Source organism: Schistocerca piceifrons, chromosome 2, assembly GCF_021461385.2.
Source record: "Schistocerca piceifrons isolate TAMUIC-IGC-003096 chromosome 2, iqSchPice1.1, whole genome shotgun sequence".
NCBI lineage: Eukaryota > Metazoa > Arthropoda > Insecta > Orthoptera > Acrididae > Schistocerca > Schistocerca piceifrons.
In genome coordinates, this window is record NC_060139.1 from 744,986,541 (window position 1) to 745,009,533 (window position 22,993).

Sequence of the window (22,993 nt, forward strand, 5' to 3'; positions counted from 1 at the left end):
CAGAAAGGCCTGAGGGGAAGGAAGAATGGTGAACGAAAAGGATTGAGAGATGTAGGAAAATGGGTATAATTCAGGTGGTGGTTGTTGGGATGTTTAAGGGGGACTAAACAGCGAAGGTCATCAGTCCCCCATTCCAAAAACAAGCGAGACAAGGTCGCAGAGCAGATAAAACCCCAAGGGGAAGGAGACTGCCCCCCACCCCAAGGTGCTAAAGAACACAAATTAGGCAACGAACACTACAGAAAAGAAGAGGACGGACAAACACCAGACAGAAAGAAATAGAAGAAAAGAAGATGGCCGGAGACTGGTTGACTGACCACGACAACAAAAAAGGGAAAGAGTCAACCATCTCACGGCACACCAGAACAGCAACAGACACAAGGACAAAAGACACAGAAAGGGAAAGGTGTAGGACCTCCCTAAATCGAACCATAAAACGGACTACCACGGATAAAATTTAAAACGTCATCAGCCATGGAGGCATCGTCAGATAAAACCAAAGCCAAAGTGCCCGGGAGATTAAAAGATCGCCGGAGTGTGCGCAGTCCTGGACACTCCAGCAAAATGTGGCCGACCGTCAGCGGGGACCCACACCGACACAAGGGGGGATCCTCCTGACGCAACAGATGGCCGTGCGTCAGGTATGTATGGCCGATGCGCAGCCGACACAAGACTACCGAGTCCCTGCGAGAAGCCCGCAGGGAGGAACGCCACACAGCGGTCGTCTCCTTAACAGCCCGCAGCTTATTCGGGGATGTCAGGCCACGCCACGCATCAGCCCACGCCCCAAGCACCTTACGGCGCAACACCAGCTGCAGGTCGCGAGCTGTGAGGCCGATCTCCAAAGCTGGGGCGTCGATCGCCCCTTTGGCCAGCCTGTCAACACGTTCGTTCCCCGGGATGCCAACATGACCTGGCGTCCAAACCAAGACCACCGAACGACCAGAACGGGCAATGGCGGAAACAGTCTCCTGAATGGAGGACACCAGAGGAGAGCAGGGAAAGCAGCGGTCGATGGCCTGAAGGCTGCTCAGGGAGTCACTGCAGATGACGACAGACGCATCTGAGCAGGAACGCATATGCTCAAGAGCTCGCAAGATGGCCACCAGCTCTGCAGTAAAAATACTGCTGCCAGCCGGCAAGGAGCGTTGCTCAACATGGGCAGCGTGAGCAAAAGCGTAGGCAGTGCGACCATCAACCAGGGAACCATCCGTGTAGACAGGCTCACAGCCCGGAAATGATTCGAGGAGCGCAAGAAAACGACGACGGAGGGCCACAGGTGGAACCGAGTCCTTGGGTCCCTGTGCCAAGTCCAGACGGACGGACGGACGGGACAAACACCAGGGAGGCGTAGGTGTACGGACCCGGAAGGGAGGCAGAAGAGGGAATGACCCCAGTTCTGACAGCAGGGACTGGACACGGACAGCTATGGAAAGCCCAGACCTAGGGCGCCGTTCGGGCAGATGGAGGACCATAGCAGGGAAAAGCAGGCGACGATTGGGATGATCTGGCGAGCAATGAACGTGGACAGCATAGTCGACAAGCAGACGATGGCGGCGAATCTGCAGTGGGGGAACCCCGGCCTCCACCAGTAGACTATCCACGGGGCTGGTGCGAAAAGCGCCAGTGGCAAGCCTAACCCCACAGTGGTGTATGGGGTCTAACAACTTTAACACTGAGGGGGACGCAGACCCATAGGCCAGGCTCCCATAATCAAGCCGGGACTGCACAAGGGCTCTGTACAACCGCAGCAGCGTGCAGCGATCTGCACCCCAAGACGTGTGGCTAAGGCAGCGGAGGGCGTTGAGGTGCCGCCAGCATTTTTGCTTCAGCTGAGTAACATGAGGAACCCATGTGAGCCGGGCATCAAACACGAGTCCCAAGAAGCGGCAAGTGTCCACCACTTCAAGCAGGTGGCCGTCGAGGTAAAGTGCAGGATGAGGGTGGACCGTCCGACGCCTGCAGAAGTGCATTACTCGAGTCTTGGCAGCAGAGAACTGAAAGCCATGAGTCAGTGCCCAAGATGCTGCCTTGCGAACGGCGACTTGCAGCCTGCGTTCGGCGACTCCCGTAGTCGTGGAGCTAAATGAGATGCAGAAGTCGTCGGCATACAAAGAAGGAGACACCGACGACCCCACTGCTGCTGCCAGACCATTAATGGCCACTAAAAATAAGGAGACGCTCAACACCGAGCCCTGTGGGACCCCATTTTCCTGTATATAAGAGGAACTAGAGGTGGCACCGACTTGCACCCGGAAAGAGCGGCGCAATAAAAAGGTTTGAAGGAAAGCCGGGAGCCGACCACGAAGACCCCACCCATGCAACGTGGCGAGGATGTGATGCCTCCATGTGGTGTCATACGCCTTCCGCAGATCGAAAAATACAGCAACAAGATGCTGACGTCGGGCAAAAGCCGTACGGACAGCAGATTCCAGCCGCACCAAATTGTCCACTGCAGACCGGCCCCGACGGAAGCCACCCTGGGATGGAGCGAGGAGACCGCGCGACTCAAGGACCCAACACAAACGCCGCCCCACCATACGTTCGAGCAATTTGCACAAAACGTTGGTGAGGGTAATGGGACGATAGCTGTCCACCGCCAGTGGGTCCGCACCGGGTTTCAAGATGGGGACAATAACGCCCTCCCGCCATTGCGACGGGAACACGCCTTCGCTCCAAATGCGATTAAATATCGCGAGAATGTGTCTCTGGCAGTCCCTGGAGAGATGCTTCAGCATCTGCGCGTGGATGCTGTCTGGGCCTGGTGCTGTATCAGGGCAATCGGCGAGGGCGGCGAGGAATTCCCTCTCGCTGAAAGGAGCATTGTATGATTCAGAACGACGCGTGTGGAATGAGAACGGCGTCCGCTCGGCTCGCTCCTTTAGAGAGCGAAAGGCGGGGGGATAGGAGGCAGTCGCAGAGCTCTGAGCAAAGTGCGCGGCTAGCCGTTCAGCAATGGCGGCAGCGTCCGTGCAGACAGCGCCGTCCAAGGAGAGCCCAGGGACACCCATAGGGGTCTGGGAGCCATAAATCCGCCGGATCCGGGACCACACGTGCGAGGACGAGACACGGGAGCCCAGGGAGGAGACGTACCTCTCCCAGCACTCCTGCTTACGCCGTGCAATAAGACGACGGGCGAAGGCACGGAGCCTCTTAAAGGCGATGAGGGTCTCCAGAGACGGGTGCCGCCTATGACGCTGGAGAGCCCGCCTACGGTCGCGAATAGCCTCAGCAATCTCTGGCGACCACCAGGGGACAGCCTTCCGCCGAGGGAGGCCAGAGGAACGGGGGATTGCAGCCTCGGCCGCCGAAATGATGGACGTGGTGAAAACACGGACCACCTCGTCAATGTCACCCTGTGGGGGAGACGCAATGGTTACAGCGGAAGTAAAAGCCGGCCAGTCAGCCCTGTGGAGAGCCCAGCGGGGCAAGCGCCCAGAAGAATGACACTGTGGCAGTGACAAATAGATGGGAAAATGGTCACTGCCACACAGGTCAGGATGCACCCTCCAGTGGAGGGATGGGACAAGTCCAGGGCTGCAAATAGAGAGATCGATGGCCGAGAACGAGCCATGGGCCACACTGAAATGTGTGGGAGCACCGGTGTTCAAGAGGCTAAGGTCGAGCTGAGCCAACACATGCTCCACGGCCCGACCGCGATCATCGGAGACAGTCCCACCCCATAGAGGAATGTGGGCATTGAAATCGCCCAGAAGCAGCAATGGTGGCGGGAGTTGAGCCAGCAGCGCAGCCAAGACATGGCGGGGGAGCTCCCCATCCGGAGGAATGTAAACAGAGCATACAGTAATAGCCGGCGAGAGCTCAACCCTGGCAGCAACTGCCTCTAAAGGCGTCTGAAGGTGTACTGGCGAGCTACAGACAGAGTGGTGAACAAAGAGGCAAACCCCACCTGACGCTCGTTGACAGGCAGCACGGTTCTTATAGTATCCCCGATAACCGCGAAGGGCGGGGGTCCGCAGTGCAGGAAACCAAGTTTCCTGCAGAGCAATGCAGAGAACAGGGGAACCACTCAGAAGCATCCGGAGCTCTGGCAGGTGGCGGAAATAACCGCCGCAGTTCCATTGGAGAATGGAAGCAGGAAGGGACTGGGACGGCGTGAATGCGACTAAGAGGCAGACAGCGCTGCAGAGCCAACCGCCGCCACTGGGGGAGAGTCAGCTGAGTCCATAGGAGAGGCCCCCAAGGGTTCCGTGAGGGCGAGATCCGCGGCAGAGGCGAGGATCTCCACCTCATCCCCGGAGCCAGGACTATGTACAGCAGGCGGTGCTGAAACCGCCGGAACGTCCTTCTTCTTGGACACATTCCGTTCCTTCTTCTCGCGTCTGCCCTTAGGGTGAGAGGGCTGGGAGAGCTTCTCTGAAGGAGCGTCGGAGGCTGACGACGACGCAGAAGCCCTACGACCAGCAGGTGGCGGAACCTTCAGCCACTGGCTGACATCTGGCTGGGAAGGAGAAGAAACGGAGGAAGGGAGAGCCCCGAGGGACCCCTTCCGCGAGAGAGGAACCGGCGGAGGCAACGCCGCCGGAGAAGGAGGGGGAGGAATCGAGCCTCCCGGTTGTGGAGCAGATGTCACTCCCGAAGTAAGCTTGGGGGGAGCGACAGAAGAGGGTTTGCCCCCAACTGCTAAGGGGGCAAGAGAGGAAGGCTTGCCCCCAGGCACGAGGGGGGCAGACAGAGATACATGGCCCCGAGGGCCCACTGAAGGCGGCACAGATGAAGCGACAACCGTCGCCCGTGCGGGCGACGATAACGTGGCTGCAGCATAAGATGTTTGAAGGGAAGCAGGGTACAACCTTTCATATTTCTGTTTAGCCTCTCGATAAGTAAGCCGGTCCAGGGTCTTAAATTCCATGATCCTCCGCTCCTTATGAAGAACGGGGCAATCCGGCGAGCATGGAGAGTGGTGCTCCCCACAGTTAACACATACAGGCGGAGGTGCACATGGAGAATCAGGATGAGAGGGGCGTCCGCAATCTCGACATGTAGCGCTGGATGGGCAACGGGAGGACATATGCCCAAACTTCCAGCACTGGAAGCACCGCATCGGGGGAGGCACGTATGGCTTGACGTCGCAACGGTAAACCATCACCTTGACCTTCTCGGGCAAGACATCACCCTCAAAGGCCAAGATAAAGGCACCGGTGGCCACCCTGTGTGTCTTGGGTCCTCGATGGACACGACGGACAAAATGCACACCACGTCGTTCCAAGTCGGCTCTCAGCTCGTCATCGGATTGCAACAAGAGGTCACGATGGTAAATAATCCCCTGGACCATATTTAAGCTACTGTGGGGAGTGACGGTAACAGGGACGTCACCCAGCTTATCACACAAGAGCAACGCTCGTGACTGGGCTGGGGAGGACGTCTTGAGGAGGATGGACCCATTCCTCATTTTTGACAACCCCGCCACTTCCCCAAACTTATCCTCCAGGTGTTCCACAAAAAACATAGGCTTCGTCAGAAGAAAGGAGTCACCATCAGTCCTGCTGCAGACAAGGTATTGCGGTACGTAAGGCTCCCGCTTGGCACTAGATCGGCGTCCCTCCCATGGCGCAGCCAACGAGGGGAACGTCTGAGGGTCATACTGCGCAGCATCGAAGTCGACTCTACCTCGCTTAGAGACGCTGGTGGCCGTGCGACCACCAGCTTGATGTGATTTATTGCGCTTCATTGCGCCACATCCGCCCAGATGCCACCTACTCCGAACGAGGGCTCTCCCCAAGGGCGCCACCCAGCCAAAGCAACGGGTACCTGGCCGATATCCCGTTGCCCGGAGTCCCCGTGCCCCAGACAAGATGGGCACATACTCCTTGGCATGCATGGGGAGGAAACAGCTCAGGCATCTGTAGTGCGATCCCTGCGTGGTCAGGGGGCTACCACCAAGAGGGTACATGACGACCCCACCACAACGGACTGGCTACCGTGCTGGATTTTAGGTGTTTAAAGGGTCCACAGTTGTCGTAGGCGCTAAGAAGAAGAGTGCGCACAAGGCGAGGAGGAGACCACCCAGAAGATGTTGGGCGTAGTCCCCCCCCCACGACAATAGGCAACATGCAAGATGGTGGAGCATGATGGACCAATACAAAAACACCACGTAAGGTGTCCTTCCCCAAATGGCACGCACTGACGACGGAAATTTGGAAGAAAAAAGGAGGTCAAACCCAAGAGGGGACCATCACAGAAGGCCGAAACGTTTGAGACTCCTTTTAGTCGCCTCTTACGACAGGCAGGAATACCGCGGGCCTATTCTTACCCCCGAACCCGCAGGGGGGGGTATAATTCAGAAAAGTCAACCAGAACCACGCGTCAGGGTAGATGAGGAGGAAAGATCTTCCTTCTTTTCTTCTCATCCTGTCATCTCCACTGATCTGCAGTTCTGAGCGACTTTTTCGAAGTCTACCCCTTTTCTAGACCTCTCCAGTCCTTTTACTTCACCCCTCTTCCTTCCCCTTCAACCCTTCTGCCAGAAGAAGCAGCCACTGGGTTCAAAAGCTTGACTTTTATGTGTGTGTTCTGGCACCACTTTGCAAGTTAATTTTTTACTATCCAATTACATTACATTATAAATACAGGTTTACATGAATTTTTAACCCTGAGAATGCTACTTTTAATTCTTATTTCAACTGCATTTTACAATTGAGTTTCCCCAAAGTTACATAATGGTTGAGAGAAAAAACCACTCATCATCTTTAAGACAAACTGCCAATTGACAGGCATGTAATAAGTAGTGATGAGTATAAAGATTTCAGTACATATATTCACTGATGTGCTTCATAATAAATAACCCCACTCTGTACGAAACGAATTGCCTACATCATGAACATAACACCAGAAGAAAAGAGGATTTCCACTGTGAGTTAAAGAACTTGACACTTATTCAGAAAGGGGTAAAGTACGCTGGAACGAAAATTTTCAATTCCCTACCCAACAGCATCAAAAGTATAAGGAGTAGTGCATCAGTATTTAAGCGTAGCTTGAAAAATTATTTACTTGAGACCTCACTTTATTCACTAGAGGAATTCTTTCAGAGAAATAAGTAAAACCCAGATTGGAAAGATGTTTTTAAATTTTTTGACACTGTTTACTGTTAAACTAATGTAATAATGCCCTAATGTAAAAATTCCTGTTTTTCTCATTTCCATTTTTGGGTCACTTTTAAACCCAAAGTGGGAAGTTTTGATTACTGTTCAAGGTTAAAATAAATGCAATAATGTCCTAAATATGAAACTGCTATCTTCACATTTATGTTGACTGGTTTTTAAGCTAAAAAGTATGACTTTTGTGCACTGTTATTAATTCTATAACAATGTCTTTATTCTATGTATTTTATTATGTATATTGACACGTTCCACATCTGAGTGACTTGCTCACATGTACAGATCTATGGAACAAGTATATAAATAAATAAATTTTCCTTCTGGGCACAAAGTTTAAACAAACTTCTGATGCTGCCGTCTCACTGGTCCATGTAGCAGTCAGGCCAAACATACCTAGCATATAAAAATGAGATGAAGGGAAAGAAAGTGTGTGATTTCACAGATAACACACACCTCACAAAATAGCTGAAGAGCAGATAAGTTTTATGGCAAGAAAGAGCAAAATGGAGGTAGAGGGGCAGAAGAGAGGAAACAAGTCAAAAATGAGAAACATGGAAGAACTGAGGATGAGGGGAATACAACTAAAGAAAATAAAATAATAATATTTTAATTATGTAAAATATGATATACAATAAAATAATAATGGATAATTAAACTAAATATAAATGACAGGGAAAGTTGGGAAGTTTCCTGCTTTCTGCTGCCAATCGCCCTACATGATGTTCTGTGGCAAGTCATTTTCAATTGCATCTTTCTTTGGTCTGCCTTGTGGTCTTCTTCCGCAAATAGTAAAATCCATGGATTTCGAAATGCTCACTGATGTTCATCCAATCAACTGACATGACCTGCCCATACAAGCTCTTCGGTTCTGATAATGCCTACAATATTTGGGCTGTTGTAGATATCATCCAGCTCACAATTATGCTGTATCCTTCATTCCCTTGTGATCTCATCTTGTACCAGACCATTGATCTTCCTTAAGACTTTCCACTCAAAAACAAGAAGATTATTTAAGTATTTTTTTCAGACACTCCATAATTTGCTATGATACATCCCTACAAGTTGGAGGTGTGTTTAGTACAGCTGGAGTTTGACATTCTTAAAAAGAGTGAGTGATTTAAAAAGCTAACTGAAGTACAACTGGTTTGCGGTTTGACTTACATTTCATTTCACATGATGTGTCTTCTGCAAATATTACCCCTAGATACATAAAATTATGAACCCCTTTGTAGAATTATGTTTCGACTACCAGCGGCCGGAGTGGGTCTCTTGGATCAGACATGAGTTCAGCTCACCATCAGGTATCTGGTCTTTGATCCACTGACATGGAGACCAATCTTGCTTGCTGCCATCTCCACACTGTCACTTACCTGCATTAGTTGTTCCTTAGATCTGGACGACACGGCCATGTCGTCGGCGAATGCAAGATGTGATTTTTTAACCTCCCCCCTCAATCCCTTTGAAATTCTTAGGGAAAGCTTCCTTCATCATCTTTTCAAGCTCCAGATTGGACAATATTGGTGACACAACATCTCCTTGTCCCAAGGTTTTGTTTATGTTAAAGGTCTCCATGACTTGGCTCCTCAAGTTTCACTTTGCCTTTTGTATCAGTGAAACAAACTTACTACACTGACGAGTTTTTTTGGTATTCCAAACTCAGTTAGGCAACCCATCAGGCTCTGCTGGTGAAAACAACCATATGTCTTATTAAAATCTATGAAAAGCAAATGAAGGTTTTGTCGTATTCCCATGTCTTCTCGGTGAGCTGTCTCAATATACAGTTGTCCGCAATCCAACAGCACTTTCTGAAACCACCTTGATATTCACCAATCACTACTTCTGCAAATGGTTGTATTCTGTCCTACATACAGTTGGCCAACAGGGTGTATACGCGGATACGGGAAGAAATTACCGGATTTTTCCCAGATAAAAATACACTTTCTGAACTGTAAAACTTGACAATTCCTTAATTGGTAAAGGTTTTATACAGCACTTCCCGGCACTTTAGGAGAGAAAAAAAAAAGGCATTTTGGAAAGATCTTTGATGCACAGCAATATGTACGCTTCATATTTTCATATTATGGAAGTATAAATATGAATTCCACCAAACACAGTACGTTCGTTTCCGAAGCACTGAAATCGAGATTGCAATGTACTTTTGTCAGCCAATAACAGCTCACGTCACGTTATCTCACCAGCAAATGAAAACAGATATTCAGAACATAGGACACCTTATGTAGTCAGCCAATAGCTACAATCACTTAAGTAGAGCGGATGCACAAATAGCCAAAGTTTATAGTTTAAATTAATATATATGTAGTATAGCTACAAAAAAAAAGCTAAGCTTTTATATGTTTATTTTTTGAGTGTTATGTTATCCTTTAAAATATATCAAACATAAATGTGCCAGCAAAATTATAAATGATGACTAATTTCTTGTCTTCTGGGCCTAAAATTCTTTTAATTGGCTGGTCCTCTAAGTGTTAAGTTTGGAATGAGATTCAATCACTCAGTGATTTAAGAAATTCATCACACATTTTCACACTTAACATAGCTCATATTGCATAAAAGGAAATTTACTTTGAAACTTAACACTTGTCAAAGCAGCATTTGGAATATTTTCCCACAACCTGTTAGAAATATAAACTTTTGTGACGTCATGCTCATCAAAAGCAGCTGTTATGAAGTATTACACAGTCTTTGTCCTGAAGCCTTTGACACATTTAGCTGTTGGCGAACTATTATGTGCACACTGTGTTTGGTTATAAGTTTTACACTGGTGTTTCCCTCTTGTTTATGTTTTATTGCTGCAGTATTATTCTACAGTAGCAGGCTAAAGTAAAATTCTTTGTTAGAGTACAGTCAAAATTACACAAATTTAACTGAAAAGTAATGCAATGAAAAATTTCCAAAATTCTACAAAATTCCCAGGTTTTTCTCAGATTTCCCAGCTGTCCCGTGGCATATATGCTCTGGACAAGATGTTATGGCATATGTTCAGGAGGGCTATTCTTCTGTGGTTGGTGCAGCCCATTTTGTCACCTTTTGTGTGTAGGGCAGGTAACTGCTGTATGCCAATCTACTGGAATCTCCTGTACAATCCAAATCCTCTTGATAAGCTGGAGAATTCTCTTGTGGAGTCTCTGCTCCAGTTTGAACGACGTCCGCCTGGATTCCATCTTCTCCTGCATTTCAGCTGGAGGTTAAGCTAAATCTACGTGTCAAGAGACTGTAATTCTAAATCTATATCAGGAGTTCATAACTCAAACAAAAGCTGAGGAACACACTGATGTATTATTTCTATCTTTCAGCAACATTGAACTCAATGGTGTCCTCGACAGACTTTTGCCAGCTCTGGTGTCCCTCCTTAAAGAAGTTGAGTCCATGGTACATCTATCGAGCCTCTTTTCCCAAAAAATGTTGTTGATCCTCTTTCTCATTCCTCTGACACACATTCTCTTTGCTCTCCTCGAGATTGTTTGGGTAGTTCCTGCATACTTATCCAAACTGTGCTTTGCCTTGTGCAAAATCTGTGCCTTGTAGTCAGGCTCTCCTTGGCTCCTCTTCTCTTGGCTATTGGCTATCACCTTAATGCATTTGTTCCTAAACCAGTTCCACATTTCTTCAGGGTTCTTTTTTTGAGTTCTTTTCCTGCATATTTTTTTGCTGTGTCTGAGTATCAATGTGGTAGCATTCTACTTGCTTAAGACTGTTTCTCATTTTGGCTGTGAGTTGTACTTTTAGTGTTTTCTACCAGAAAGTGGTCCCTCCCACATTCCACTGTCTTTTTACACAAATCACCCAGTTCTTTAGTTTTGTGGCAGTTGTAATGTAATCTATGTGATTGTCTTACTATCAGGTAACACTCAAGGCCCTCTGTGTATATTATTTTTTCTGCTACTGATGAACAATTGTTATTGGGTCACACTCTGGGTTAAGGCTTGGTGTGAAAATGAGTAGTAGTAGCAGCAGCAATAGCAGTGCTAGGTCTGGTCTGAATAGAGATAAGGTAATTGGTATTTCAGGCATCACTTCTCCCATTGGGTCTGCAACCTTGTTTTTGGCTCAATACATCCTCATCTTTGTAACTACATTCTTTTTATTATACTCCATATATTTGCTTTAACTGCATTGCAGGATAAATATGTGGTACAAATAACTACATGAGAATGCATGACACGCACTTTTACAACACAATACGTTTATAATAATTGAGGAAGGGATACATGGTACCTAGTCAAAAGTTGATGTATTACACAACATCAGAGGCCAAACCAGCTCTTACCGGTTGGCACTTTACAAGGTAAACATGTTCCATCACCACATGGGTGAAGTGAATGGCACATGTTGAATATGTTTTCCTGTGTTATTTTAATGTGAAATAATTATTCCCATAATAAATATTCTACACATATTAAATTATAAAACATTATTTTACAGTAAATGTTGTAAGTCAAAAAATGTTTACCTTGATCTCTCTCTCTCTCTCTCTCTCTCTCTCACACACACACACACACACACTTAATTTGTAAGTGTGTGAAATGATGGTCTGTTTTTGTTTTCATCAAATATCTGGGCACAGTTACGTAATTATATTACACATATTTTTATGTTGACTATTAAGAATTCTTTTATCGTGCATAAAATTCACAAGAATGTTAACTTAGCATGCATGCATGGTCATGTGCAGTAGAAAACATATTACTCATGTATTAATGATATGAACTAAAAGTAACACTGTTACACGTACAGACGAGAAGGGAATTTTATTTTGAAGTTGGGAGTGGAAAGTAACCCTTTCCTTTATATGGCATCCGAAATAGAGGAACAAGGCAAAAACATTAATGACAGTAATAACAGAAAGGATATCTAACATTACCGAGACAATGGTAACACACAACGTGACATGGCTGTAGGCACTTTCGTTAAGTCATATTCTTCTGATACTTATGTACAACTTGCAGCCCAGCTAGCTTTGCAAGTGTAGCACTATACATCTACAGTTGGACAACTTGTCTGGTGTAGCTGTAATTTTGTTTAAGCGGCAGTATGTTGAGTTACGTTTAAAAATTGACAGCAGCATTAGCTAACTGTTTCATCACTTTCATATAAATTAAAAAATTTAAGCATAAGCAAAACATGCCACTTGCTGGCACACTACAGCACCTACAGGCACAAACAGACTGCCTGACCACAACCCGCTAACAATGAGAGCCCTAAATCAAGGGTCTGCAGCCACTCATTTGTTGGTACGGTGGTCGCACCAGCCTGCTGCATGTGCAAAAATCTCTACAGCAGTTCCCGAGAACAGCCTTCACATACAGGCAGAAAAATAGGGCAGGGAACTGTAATTCATCATAGTTCAGAAATACAAACATTTATAAATTAACCTTCCTTGTGAATCAATGTATCTATTAGTGAAAACCTTATCAAAATCTTTACAGAAATCCCTGGGATTAGCCCATATATACGCAGAAGAAGGTGCCAGGGGACTTTAATTTATAGCATGTATAGAAGGAGATTGTATGTATATGTAAATTCTTTCATGTGGCTCAATGTCCTGGTGTAAGTCTTCAACTGGACATCATTTTGGTGATTTGTGTCTCCCTAGCTAGTTATTCAACTGGGAAAAGGGAACCTACAATTTAATACGGAATCCAAAACATGTTTCGTTTGTGTTGCATCTCTATATCATCGAGAGGTGACGGCTCAGTTAGAAAATAAAGAAAAATGTTTCTGGTCCAGACAGGATTCGATGTGACGGTGTTTCCATTACCAAACACACACTTTAACTCTAGACTACCAAACACAACTTTGATTTTACTCTTGTAAATAACACCTACAGTTTAACATGGATTCCAAACTCTGTGCCACTGTCCCATGACTCAAGGATCAATCCGTACCAAATGATCCAAGAAAAAATAAGTAAATTAATTTTTTTATGGAAGGGTGGTGCTGTTTAATGTAGTTTGTTAATTTTAGTTGAAAAATGTGCACTGCTGCAGTCTTGTGTTCAAGGTAGTCACTTTATGATGCACAAGCTGTTTATCTTCATCTTTATAATAGACTACAAATGGATGAACTGTGGCCTGTTTGTTTACCCAGAGGTGCCTTTGTATTTCATCTTGAACAACAAAGGAATAATTTTCCAAAAAGTCAGCAAGAACTAAGCATTCATCAGCAGCCAAGGTCTGCTTTGTCTTTCAAAAATTTACTTTGAGCTTTTGCAATAAAATGATGCATTTTCAGATTTTCAAGGTTAACCACCAAGACTTTAAAAAACTCTTCATGATTTTATGACTGTCACCATTTCAGATCTGTCTTGTGTCACCCATTGTTTGTATCAACAAATCGTCATCTTCAGATTCTTCAATCAAATCAAGGAAGGCTTATTTGCCTGGGCAATCTTCACATTTTCCCTTGATCATAGAATTGTAACTGCCAATATCGCGTACCGTAACTTCCAAATGGTCTTTATAGTCAACTCTAAGATTGGTCCCATCTATCATCAACTTTACGTTCTGATGATACAAACACACACACACACACACACACACACACACACACACACACACACACACACACACACACACAGACAGACACTATGGGTGCCAGATGCCCCTGCAACAATACACCATCTTGGTCTCAACTCGCAAAACTTTGATCTTCCAATTTTAATGTCAGGATTCTCTTTTTTAAATTCAATGAATGGTGCATTTAAATTACACAATATTAATCATTTTTGTCTTTCAATCTTAGAGCCATTTTCTTTCACAGAAACACAGTCGTTTTTACCAAACATCAAACAGCTGTTATTGTCATCGTCATAATGCTTAATAACTTTAGTAATGCTGTTAAAATTCTGTGTTCTTTTACCAATTGCCTTGTTCACTTAACAAGACACTCTTGACACATTAAACTCATCACTAACTTTTGATCAACTCCAAGAATTTGGCAGTAAACTGATAATCTTAATTTTATCCACTTTGTTTGAAGTACTGCATTTAATTTTTCTATGTTGTATTTTGAAATGAAACTTCCAAATTCTTTTTGACTGTAGCTGCCACTTTCTCAATTTTTGTATTCAAGGCACCTGGTCTTTTATCTTGACTTCGTGTTCTAATTTTACTAGCAGGCAATATACCCAGAATTTCACAAGCTGTATCTACTTTTTTAATGGTTTCTGACAAGTACAAAATTCGGTATCTGAGATTTCACTATCCTTTCTCTTGTGAATTACAAATATCTTACAATAACATGTTGGACACAATGATTTTCCTGTTATGAGACTGACAAAAGGGCTTTTATCTTTAGAGTAATGATCAAATGTTATTTCTCACAGGCCTTTTGCTATAGGTTTCTTATGTTTCTCAAAAGGGCCCATACAAGAATGACCAAAAAGGTGATGAAACTTTTCATTTCATGGCACTTGCACGTTGATTTAACCTCTGGGCCAACTTAAGTAAAACACCACTTTTTTTTCTTCACTGTAATCTTCGATTAAAGTAATGTCTTTAGGATACACTCCAAACACACTTTTATGACATGCTTCATTAACAATAACACCAACAGAACTGCGCACTCCTAGAACTTCTAGCTAAATAAGTGTGAGTAGACAACTGTTGGTGTAAGGGGAGGACAACTATCAGACTTGTATATGCTTGCAGATGCAATTGTTAGCCTGCTGAAAATTACCACAGCATTGTTTCGACAAATGCTCATTAGCTAGTGTAATGTGGTGTGTTACATTATGCAATTGGTACATACTTTATTTGATTAGCCCACCAGATATCTCAGATGTTAAAAAACGTATTTTTGACACGTGTTTGTAATCTTTTTTTCCATAACTTCCAACTGAATTTCAAAGTCGAAATTTATATTGAAGTTGGAGCTCAACAGCAGCTCCCGATCCCATAAATTATGACCTAACACTTCCCTTGACTTATATAGCTCAAAAACATCTCCCGATACCAATACTAACATTCACAGCCACACATTGGGATCGAACACTTCCCTTGACGTGTTATCCTTATGACAGCTCCACATACAGCCGTCCCTGGTCCGAGACGCCAGAACTTTAAGTAAGCCTCATTTCTTCACAACATACTGAACACTTCACGACTTCATCCAAAAATCCGAATAGTTGAAGAAATTTTATCAGAGACAACGCACTGTTCCCCATCATAGCCGACAACCGAAAACTGTTGACCCCGTCAGTCATATCCATACCTACCAAAGACATAAAAAAAGCAATTTACCAAAATTCAAACACGACGCCACACTCGCAAAGTAAACCAAAAACATCACCTAACACACCACCAGAGACTACCACCGATCACATCAAAACAACACCTACAAACACGCCACTCTCACGGACTAAATTCCGCGCCGTCATGACGTCACACACAACAACCACCGTACGTCATGGGTCAAAGCCGACGGGTGGGGCCGGACGCTTCGGTCGACCCGATATTTTAATTTTTCCATTTTGTGGCCTGCAATATCTATGTTGGGGGACCAAATAAAAATCAGAAAATTTCACAGTTAATAGACCTTTATGATAACAAACTTCGGTCAAGGGGAATTGTTTGATCCCAATTTATGAGATCGGGAGCTGCTGATGAGCTATATACGTCAAGGAGAGTGTCCGATTCCAGATGATACTGTGTTTGGGGAGTTTTTTAATGTCTGTTTTTTCGTCGTTTTGCGTGGTTTTGTATGGGGGTGGGTGTCTAAATTTATTTATATTTAGTTTGTCCCCACCCAAAAACCCCATATTTCCCGCACTTGTTCTGTTGGTGTCATTAGGCTTTTTGCGGAACGTGTGTGTGTGTGTTTCTCGATGTATTTTCGTCCTCATAATGTGTACATAACGACTTTATATGCGCCATATTGGAATCGTGGTTTACGGTCATTTCCGCCATATTTGTAATGTCATGGGTCAAAGCAGACGGGCAGGATCGGACACTTCCGTATTTCCAAAAAATCCATCTTTTAAAGTGTAAGCTGCTCAACATTGATACTATATAAAAAGTAACTATACTATACAGTGTAATAGCAGAAAAAATATTAAATCTGAGAAACTGATCTTTCTTTGGAAAACTACTCTTCAAAAATTGGGTTTTTTAATTTGTGGCTGATAACTTTGAACTATCAAAAATATATTAAAGAATACATTCAGCTAAGTGATAATGAGTGTGTTGAACAAAATGCATTTTATCTGAAAGGTTTAGGACATTCCACAACTGAACAGTTGTAAAAAAATGTAGATGCTTGCAAATACGAAAAAACGCATGCGACCTGGAACAAATATGGCCGCTCTTTCAAAATAAAACACAATATTATTTATTTATTTATTTTAGATTACCTTAACTGCATGGACGACATGTTACCCTTTTATAGCACCTTCCTTTTCTTCCTCTCACAACTTCCCCTAAATGTGTATATACCCCACCTTGTTTGTGCCTGGATCAGAAAAAGTGACTAACAGTAAATTGTTTCAGTACAGTCACCATAGCAACAAAACAAGAAAATGTAGTGTGTGGGGGTATATTTTTGCTCAGCTACATCAGAGCTGGCCACAACAGTCAGTCAGGGGGAACACTTGTGGCTTGCAGCAAAATTATGTTCTGCAATACAATTCTCCGTGTGGAAAATTTCTTTCTGATGTCAAAACAGTACAGATGTCAAAACAGTACAGATGTCAAAACAGTACAGATGTCAAAACAGTACAGAAAGTGCACATCAAGAAAATAAGGGTAGAAGTTGCATGGGAGGTCCAACTTACATCTTTCTTAATTTAGGTCTGATAAATGTACATATTATGCATCAAAATATTCATGCTTGTACATGACCTAGTACGAGTTTCCTGAATGTTCCACAACTGTTTCCAGCCTTTTACCCTCACTCGTCCACCTTGATTAAACGTGTTATCTTTTAAGGTGTTGTGTGCCAACTGCCAAGGTCCTTCGGCATTGTATGATTTAAAATTTGCTGGCCAAACAATAAGAAAACTCAAACTCATAAGGTCACAACAAATTACGAATTTAACCCACTGCTTGTTTACCACTGTGCTTTCTATAACATTGTGGAGGCAAGCTACATGCATAGTACATTATGAGTAATATACCTGAAGTAATAAATCAGAAGGGCACCACAAACCAAATCTTTTGTCTCCAGAAATGTAACACGGGATGTGAGTAATCTCCACACCTGTAGGAAGAATAGTAATATATCAGTAGAACAAATGGGCTAATTTTGTATACGTTAACAACACTACTAAAAAAAAAAAATAAAAAATCATTCGATACTATGTTACAGAAAAAATGGGCAACTTCATATAGACATCAAACGCACTTCTCATGCTGTAATATAAAATATAATACGTGCAGAAGAATTGGTTGCATAAATGTAGACTACGTATCCACTTACTTCACCCTCTACAAATATATCGGGCAACTTGCATACGAGATACTTCCGCATATGTGCCAACAGGGGCACATTCATTGCGGTGCACGTCAGAAACATGGTGCCCATCAAACCTTTGCATACTGGCGCCTTGTCTGAAACAAACACATTGCTTGCGAGTGATATTCAAAAACAAACAACTCCAGACGCAGGGCAGTTAACCAAATTCCTGTTGCATTCACAATACAGATGTCAACTAACATTGCGTAAGTTCTGTAGATACGACGGAACGGCACAGCTATTCTCTAATAACTAGATAGTGTATTGAATAGTGACACTATTATATTGTCCTGCAACACTTAACATTCTACCAAAATGACACTGCCAAAATAAGTCACACAGTAATTCGTCATCAAATAACACTTACAAAATCCTGTTGTGCTGTATGGTGAAAGAATTGCAGCCATTGTTGATTTCGTAATATTATTCAGATAATTTCTTACGCGAATATTTTCTGACGATCGACCTAAACATTACACCACGCATATAAGTTAGACAGCACACAACAATTTCACAACGTAATTACGTCTCATGATCTCCAACACAATACACAACAGTACTAGACACCTGGCGTCCAAAGCAAATAACGAAGATATTCCTGACAGTAACAATGTATCAAAGTTTCTCACTTTGAATAGGGGTATGGCGCAATAAGGTCGATTTCATTTGACTCAACGGAACAGAATGTTAAAAAATCCCACTGTGCTTTTCAAATTTACGCAAGTTGTTAACAGAACGAAACATGTTGGTTGAAGGCCAAGGTTCCTCAAGAGCAAAGCAAAGTCTGACATATTAGACAGAGATAAAGCTACGACGTTGGGATTGACACTGGGTTCCTGTCGTCATCCGCTAACATAGATAGCATGAATTGATATTCATAAATGAATTACAAAGTTATTTAATACAAGCTGATACCGTACTGTTTGCTGACGATAAAATGACTAGAATGTGATATAACTCTTCACTAAAGCTCAGAAGGAGACTCGCTTGCACAAAAATAGAAATAACAACAGAAGAAGCAGGTGAAAGGTTCACGGATAACTGCTAATTTGTAAACGAGGAAAGAACATTATGGGTGACTTTCGGACACATATAAAACAATCTGAATATAATATAATTGTGAAGCTACTCAGGCAGAAGATACTACAAATAATAAGTAAAATCTTTTAAAAAATCTGTTTGGATGAGCATATAAAGTAACGATAAACATGTTGACATGCTCAATAAAAAATTAGGGAAATGCTGATGTGTATTTAGCATAGTTAAAAACCACTGCCTCTTAAACATTTATGCATAGTCCATCATGGCAGGGTTTCTTCTTTTGGGATAATTCAAGTCTGGCAAATCGTTCATTTATTATTCAAACTCGAGCAAAACTAAAAAATGGCCTGCATGTAGGATGCCCTGTTGGATCATTTCCAAGGAAATTAAATTATGACTCCTCAATCTATTTCTATCTGTGGAAGACTCTGCTTTTTGAAATCTCACCCCCAGGTTTTTTCTTTAAACACTGATTTCCGTGAGTGTTCAATAAGACACAGCAACGATTTCCATAAAGAAGTATATAAGAAAGATCAGTATTATGAGTGCATTATACTAACCCAAAATTCTTTTTAGTGCTAGTCCCTTAAGAATTAAAAGGATACCAAAGTTCTGCAGTTTCAAAAATGAGTTTAAAAGGATAAAATGGATGCTCAATAAATAAATAAATAATAAGTAGTCGACATTGTTTTACCACACTCATTCGAGCTATAATCGCGGATTTTGTGTTTTCTGTCTTCTTATTCTGTGTTTAATTATTTTATTTTATTTTTGAGACACATTAACGTGATAACTTTGATATTTTTTACATTGCGTGGTCTCCCACAAGAGAGGGCTAATTCATGAAAGCGAAAAATGATTTACGTTTTTCATCAATTGAAAAGAGTTGACACCAACACTTTGCATAAATAAGGACATAAACTGATGAAACAATTTTCATTAATTTATAATGTTTTTCTATGTGGAACATGCAACACAACTGTAGGAGAAAAGCAATTGTTTCTGATGGTGTTTGCTACATAGAAAAAAAACACAGAGGATAAGGTCAACAAGCTCTATGTATTATTAATAAAGGTGTTTGTATATATTTTCTCTAGCAAATAAATATCAGTGTTTCGAAAAATTGTTTCGTTTTTCATAAATTTACCATACAAATTTGATCAAGAATATCCATTACAATGAATGTTTTGGTGTTTAATAAACTTTGTCGTTGGTAGTTCCTTAATTCTGGTTCTATATTCCGACTTTTTGAATCACAAATGGCATCCCATAACATCACTTCCACTCTTCATTACTGGGCTAAGCGACTTGACATCTTATTGAAATTCCATCTAGTGTAAACATTTCATTATTTGATGGTGGTGTCACTTGTCCTTCCATTCCATAGCATTGAAGAGTAATGTGAATCGGCATTATAAATTCTCTCATTGCCACAACGTAATTATTTCATAATTTTTAAACCTGAAAAAGCAACCATTTCGTACAAATCCCTTCCAAATACGTGAAACAAGCATTTATTCTCCTGCAAGGCCAATTCACACTGGCCATCACGTCATCTCACATCATGTCATCGTCACATCAGGGTGTATTCACTCTGTCAAACATATCACATCAATTTGCTTACAGCCAGTTGTACAATCTCAGATAAATCCAGGGCTAGCTAATTGAGGAATAGGCTAACCACAGGTTAACTTGGAGTGTGCATTGTACAACCGCACTTTATTCCCTATTTAATTATTCCTGGAATAGCATTCCCAAATAGTTAAGTTGCCAACAATGGAAGAGCTCATTGGGTATTTTCGCGTCCATCATGTCATACTTCTTCAGTAGTCATCTACAGAAAAAACTAGTTTAACCTGAGCAGTAAGCGTTCTGGATCGCAAAACTATTCACTTGAGCAAATTTTGCGATTAGTAAATGTTGCAAATGAGTTCAAGAGAATAGCAGAAAACACGAAAACTGATGTTTCATGCACTGAAAAATCAGTACAAAACATGTAAGTGAGCTTGTAAGGTATTTGTTTGTATAACATAACGATCTATCTTGAAATTAGTTAAAGGATTAGGTATTTATTATTTGATCGCTAAGAGATCATTCTAAACTTAGCGTGGGATAAAAATGTACGTCTCACTTCATAAACAGCTTCACAAAGATCACCAGAGAAGCTACAACAAATGTACGATTTTTTTGTTTAAGAAAGAAAGACATAAATATTATACCTACAAAAGGTAGCGTAGGCTACATAATGGTGTTGGCCCATATGTGGAATATAGGTTCAAAGTTGTGTACAATGAAATACACAATTTGATAAGATTGTCAACAGAAGGTAGCCACAGTCAGTTTGACTCAGATGCTACATCTCTAGCAAGATAATTTTCGATCAGATGTAGCTGTATGATTGATGTATAATTGTAAGAAAGCACCTCACATGGTAGCAACTATAAAGTGCAGTCTGATTTGTGAAACAGTTGGTCTTTTCAGAGGTTCCAAGGAACTGTGACAGCATGGACATCATGCAGATTGATTTGATTGTCAATTCTGATAGGTGTTACTGGCTAAATGCTGTTTCATTTACATCTTATAATTAGAATGATTAATTCAGTGGATGTTCTACAGAAAGTCCCTTCACTGAATTATTGAACACTATCTGCACATCCACTTTTCCAGTTCTTGGACATATACAAATCCTGTTCCTATGATGCAATGATTATTAACAAATATATTGGAAGGACATATGAAGAATAGGATACCAACATTTACAATGAACAACCACAACCTTTTTTTATATTGATAGGGTATAAATGTATCTATGACATGTATCCTAACTGGAAGCTGGTCTTATTGCAATATCTTACCCCAAAAGCTTTGAGAAAAGTAACTAAATCACACATAGTTTTGTTTGTGCAATCATCTCTAGCAGCTACAAGTAATCTCAGAAAGAATGGGGAATAACTGGAGATGAGACACCTTCAATGTGTTCTTCCTTCTTTTCTACAATCAGTTCTAAAACTTTCAATTTTGTTTTCTCATACGTGAAAGAATTAATGGAGTTGCAGATGATGCTGTTGCAAAAGTAGTATGATGAAAACCAGAGAAGGGACGAGAACTATATAGGTAAAAACGGAGGATAAATTTCAATATTAGAAAAAAAATTAGAACAAGTGATTTCAGAATAAAAATATATTAATCGATATACATTTGTTTATTTTATTTCCTTTTAAATGCAGCAAAGTGCATGTAATACTGGGTGAAAGAAGGAGACTTAGAAATGAAGACTGGTATGATGAATGCAGACTGGCAGAGAAACAGAAAAAGGAAACAAGACTAAAGCGCATACAGCGAAATAGTAGTCCAAATCATGCATTATGCAATGAAAAGAGAATAGAGGCAGCAACAATAGGTAGTTGAAAAATAGGGAAGCCTTCAGGAGAAAGACAGAGAAGACAGAAGAGCACTATCAAAGGAATGAGAGCAGAAAGTTTTATGAGAAAATTAAAAAAAGGAACTAAAGAATATAGACCAAAAATAACAGCATTTAAGGGCAAGGTGTGACATTTGTTGATAGATCAACAAGATGTTCTGGATAGATGGAGAGAATATTTCAAAGAAATTCTGGAAAGTTGTCCTAACAGGAATGTGCAAAAAAAAAAAAGGTTCAAATGGCTCTGAGCACTATGGCACTTAACATCTGAGGTCATCAGTCCCCTAGAACTTAGAACTGCTTAAAGCTAACTAACCTAAGGACATCACACACATCCATGCCCGAGGCAGGATTCGAACCTGTGACCGTAGCAGTCATGCGGTTCTGGACTGAAGCGCCTAGAACCGCTCGGCCACGGCGGCCGGATAGGAATGTGCAGCCACTCAATTACACTACAGATCCTGAGATAGAAGAAGCCTTATTAGAGAGGTAGTACAAAATCTGCAAAGAACCAGGAACTGATGGAATAACAGTAGAACTGTTGAAAAATGGAGGAACTGGACGCCATAGGCGCCTCCCAAAACTTATCAAGTTGATATGGGATAAGGAAAGAATCCTAGAAGAGTGAATCTTTGTGAATTTTGGCCTAATAGATCAACAATAGATTATATATTTGTGCTGAGGTGAATACATGAAAAGCCATATGAGTATAATATTTAGCTTCATAAGCTCTATGTAGACTTCCAGTAGGCCTTCAATAGTCTCAATAGGGTAGAAACGCTAAATTTTTTGGTACTCCTTCGCATTCCATGTAAGTGTGTTTCACTTATCCAAGTAGCATTGGCTGGTTCCAAGTCTGCAGTGTGAGTGTTTGAAGAACTCAGAAAATGGTTTAACATTGTAGAAGAGTCAGACAAAGGAGTGGCTTTCTACAATGCTTTTTAAC

The 22,993-nt window shown here is 42.4% G+C and overlaps 1 protein-coding gene across 2 annotated transcripts in view; it reads right to left on the reverse strand.

The window, feature by feature from the left end:
• Positions 1–18,182, reverse strand: part of LOC124776392 (rhomboid-like protein 18) — a 63,050-nt gene extending 44,868 nt beyond the window's left edge. Inside the window, exons 1-3 of one of the 2 annotated variants that reach the window (XM_047251366.1) lie at positions 17,953–18,182; positions 17,550–17,680; positions 17,248–17,330 (exon numbers count right to left, since the gene is read on the reverse strand). In XM_047251366.1, the coding sequence (XP_047107322.1) occupies positions 17,248–17,330; positions 17,550–17,680; positions 17,953–17,992 (254 nt within the window). In that variant the 5' untranslated portion in view covers positions 17,993–18,182. The remainder of the gene's footprint in view (positions 1–17,247; positions 17,331–17,549; positions 17,681–17,952) is intronic. The other variant, XM_047251365.1, reaches the window with a different exon arrangement.
• Between the last annotated feature and the right edge of the window lie 4,811 nt (positions 18,183–22,993).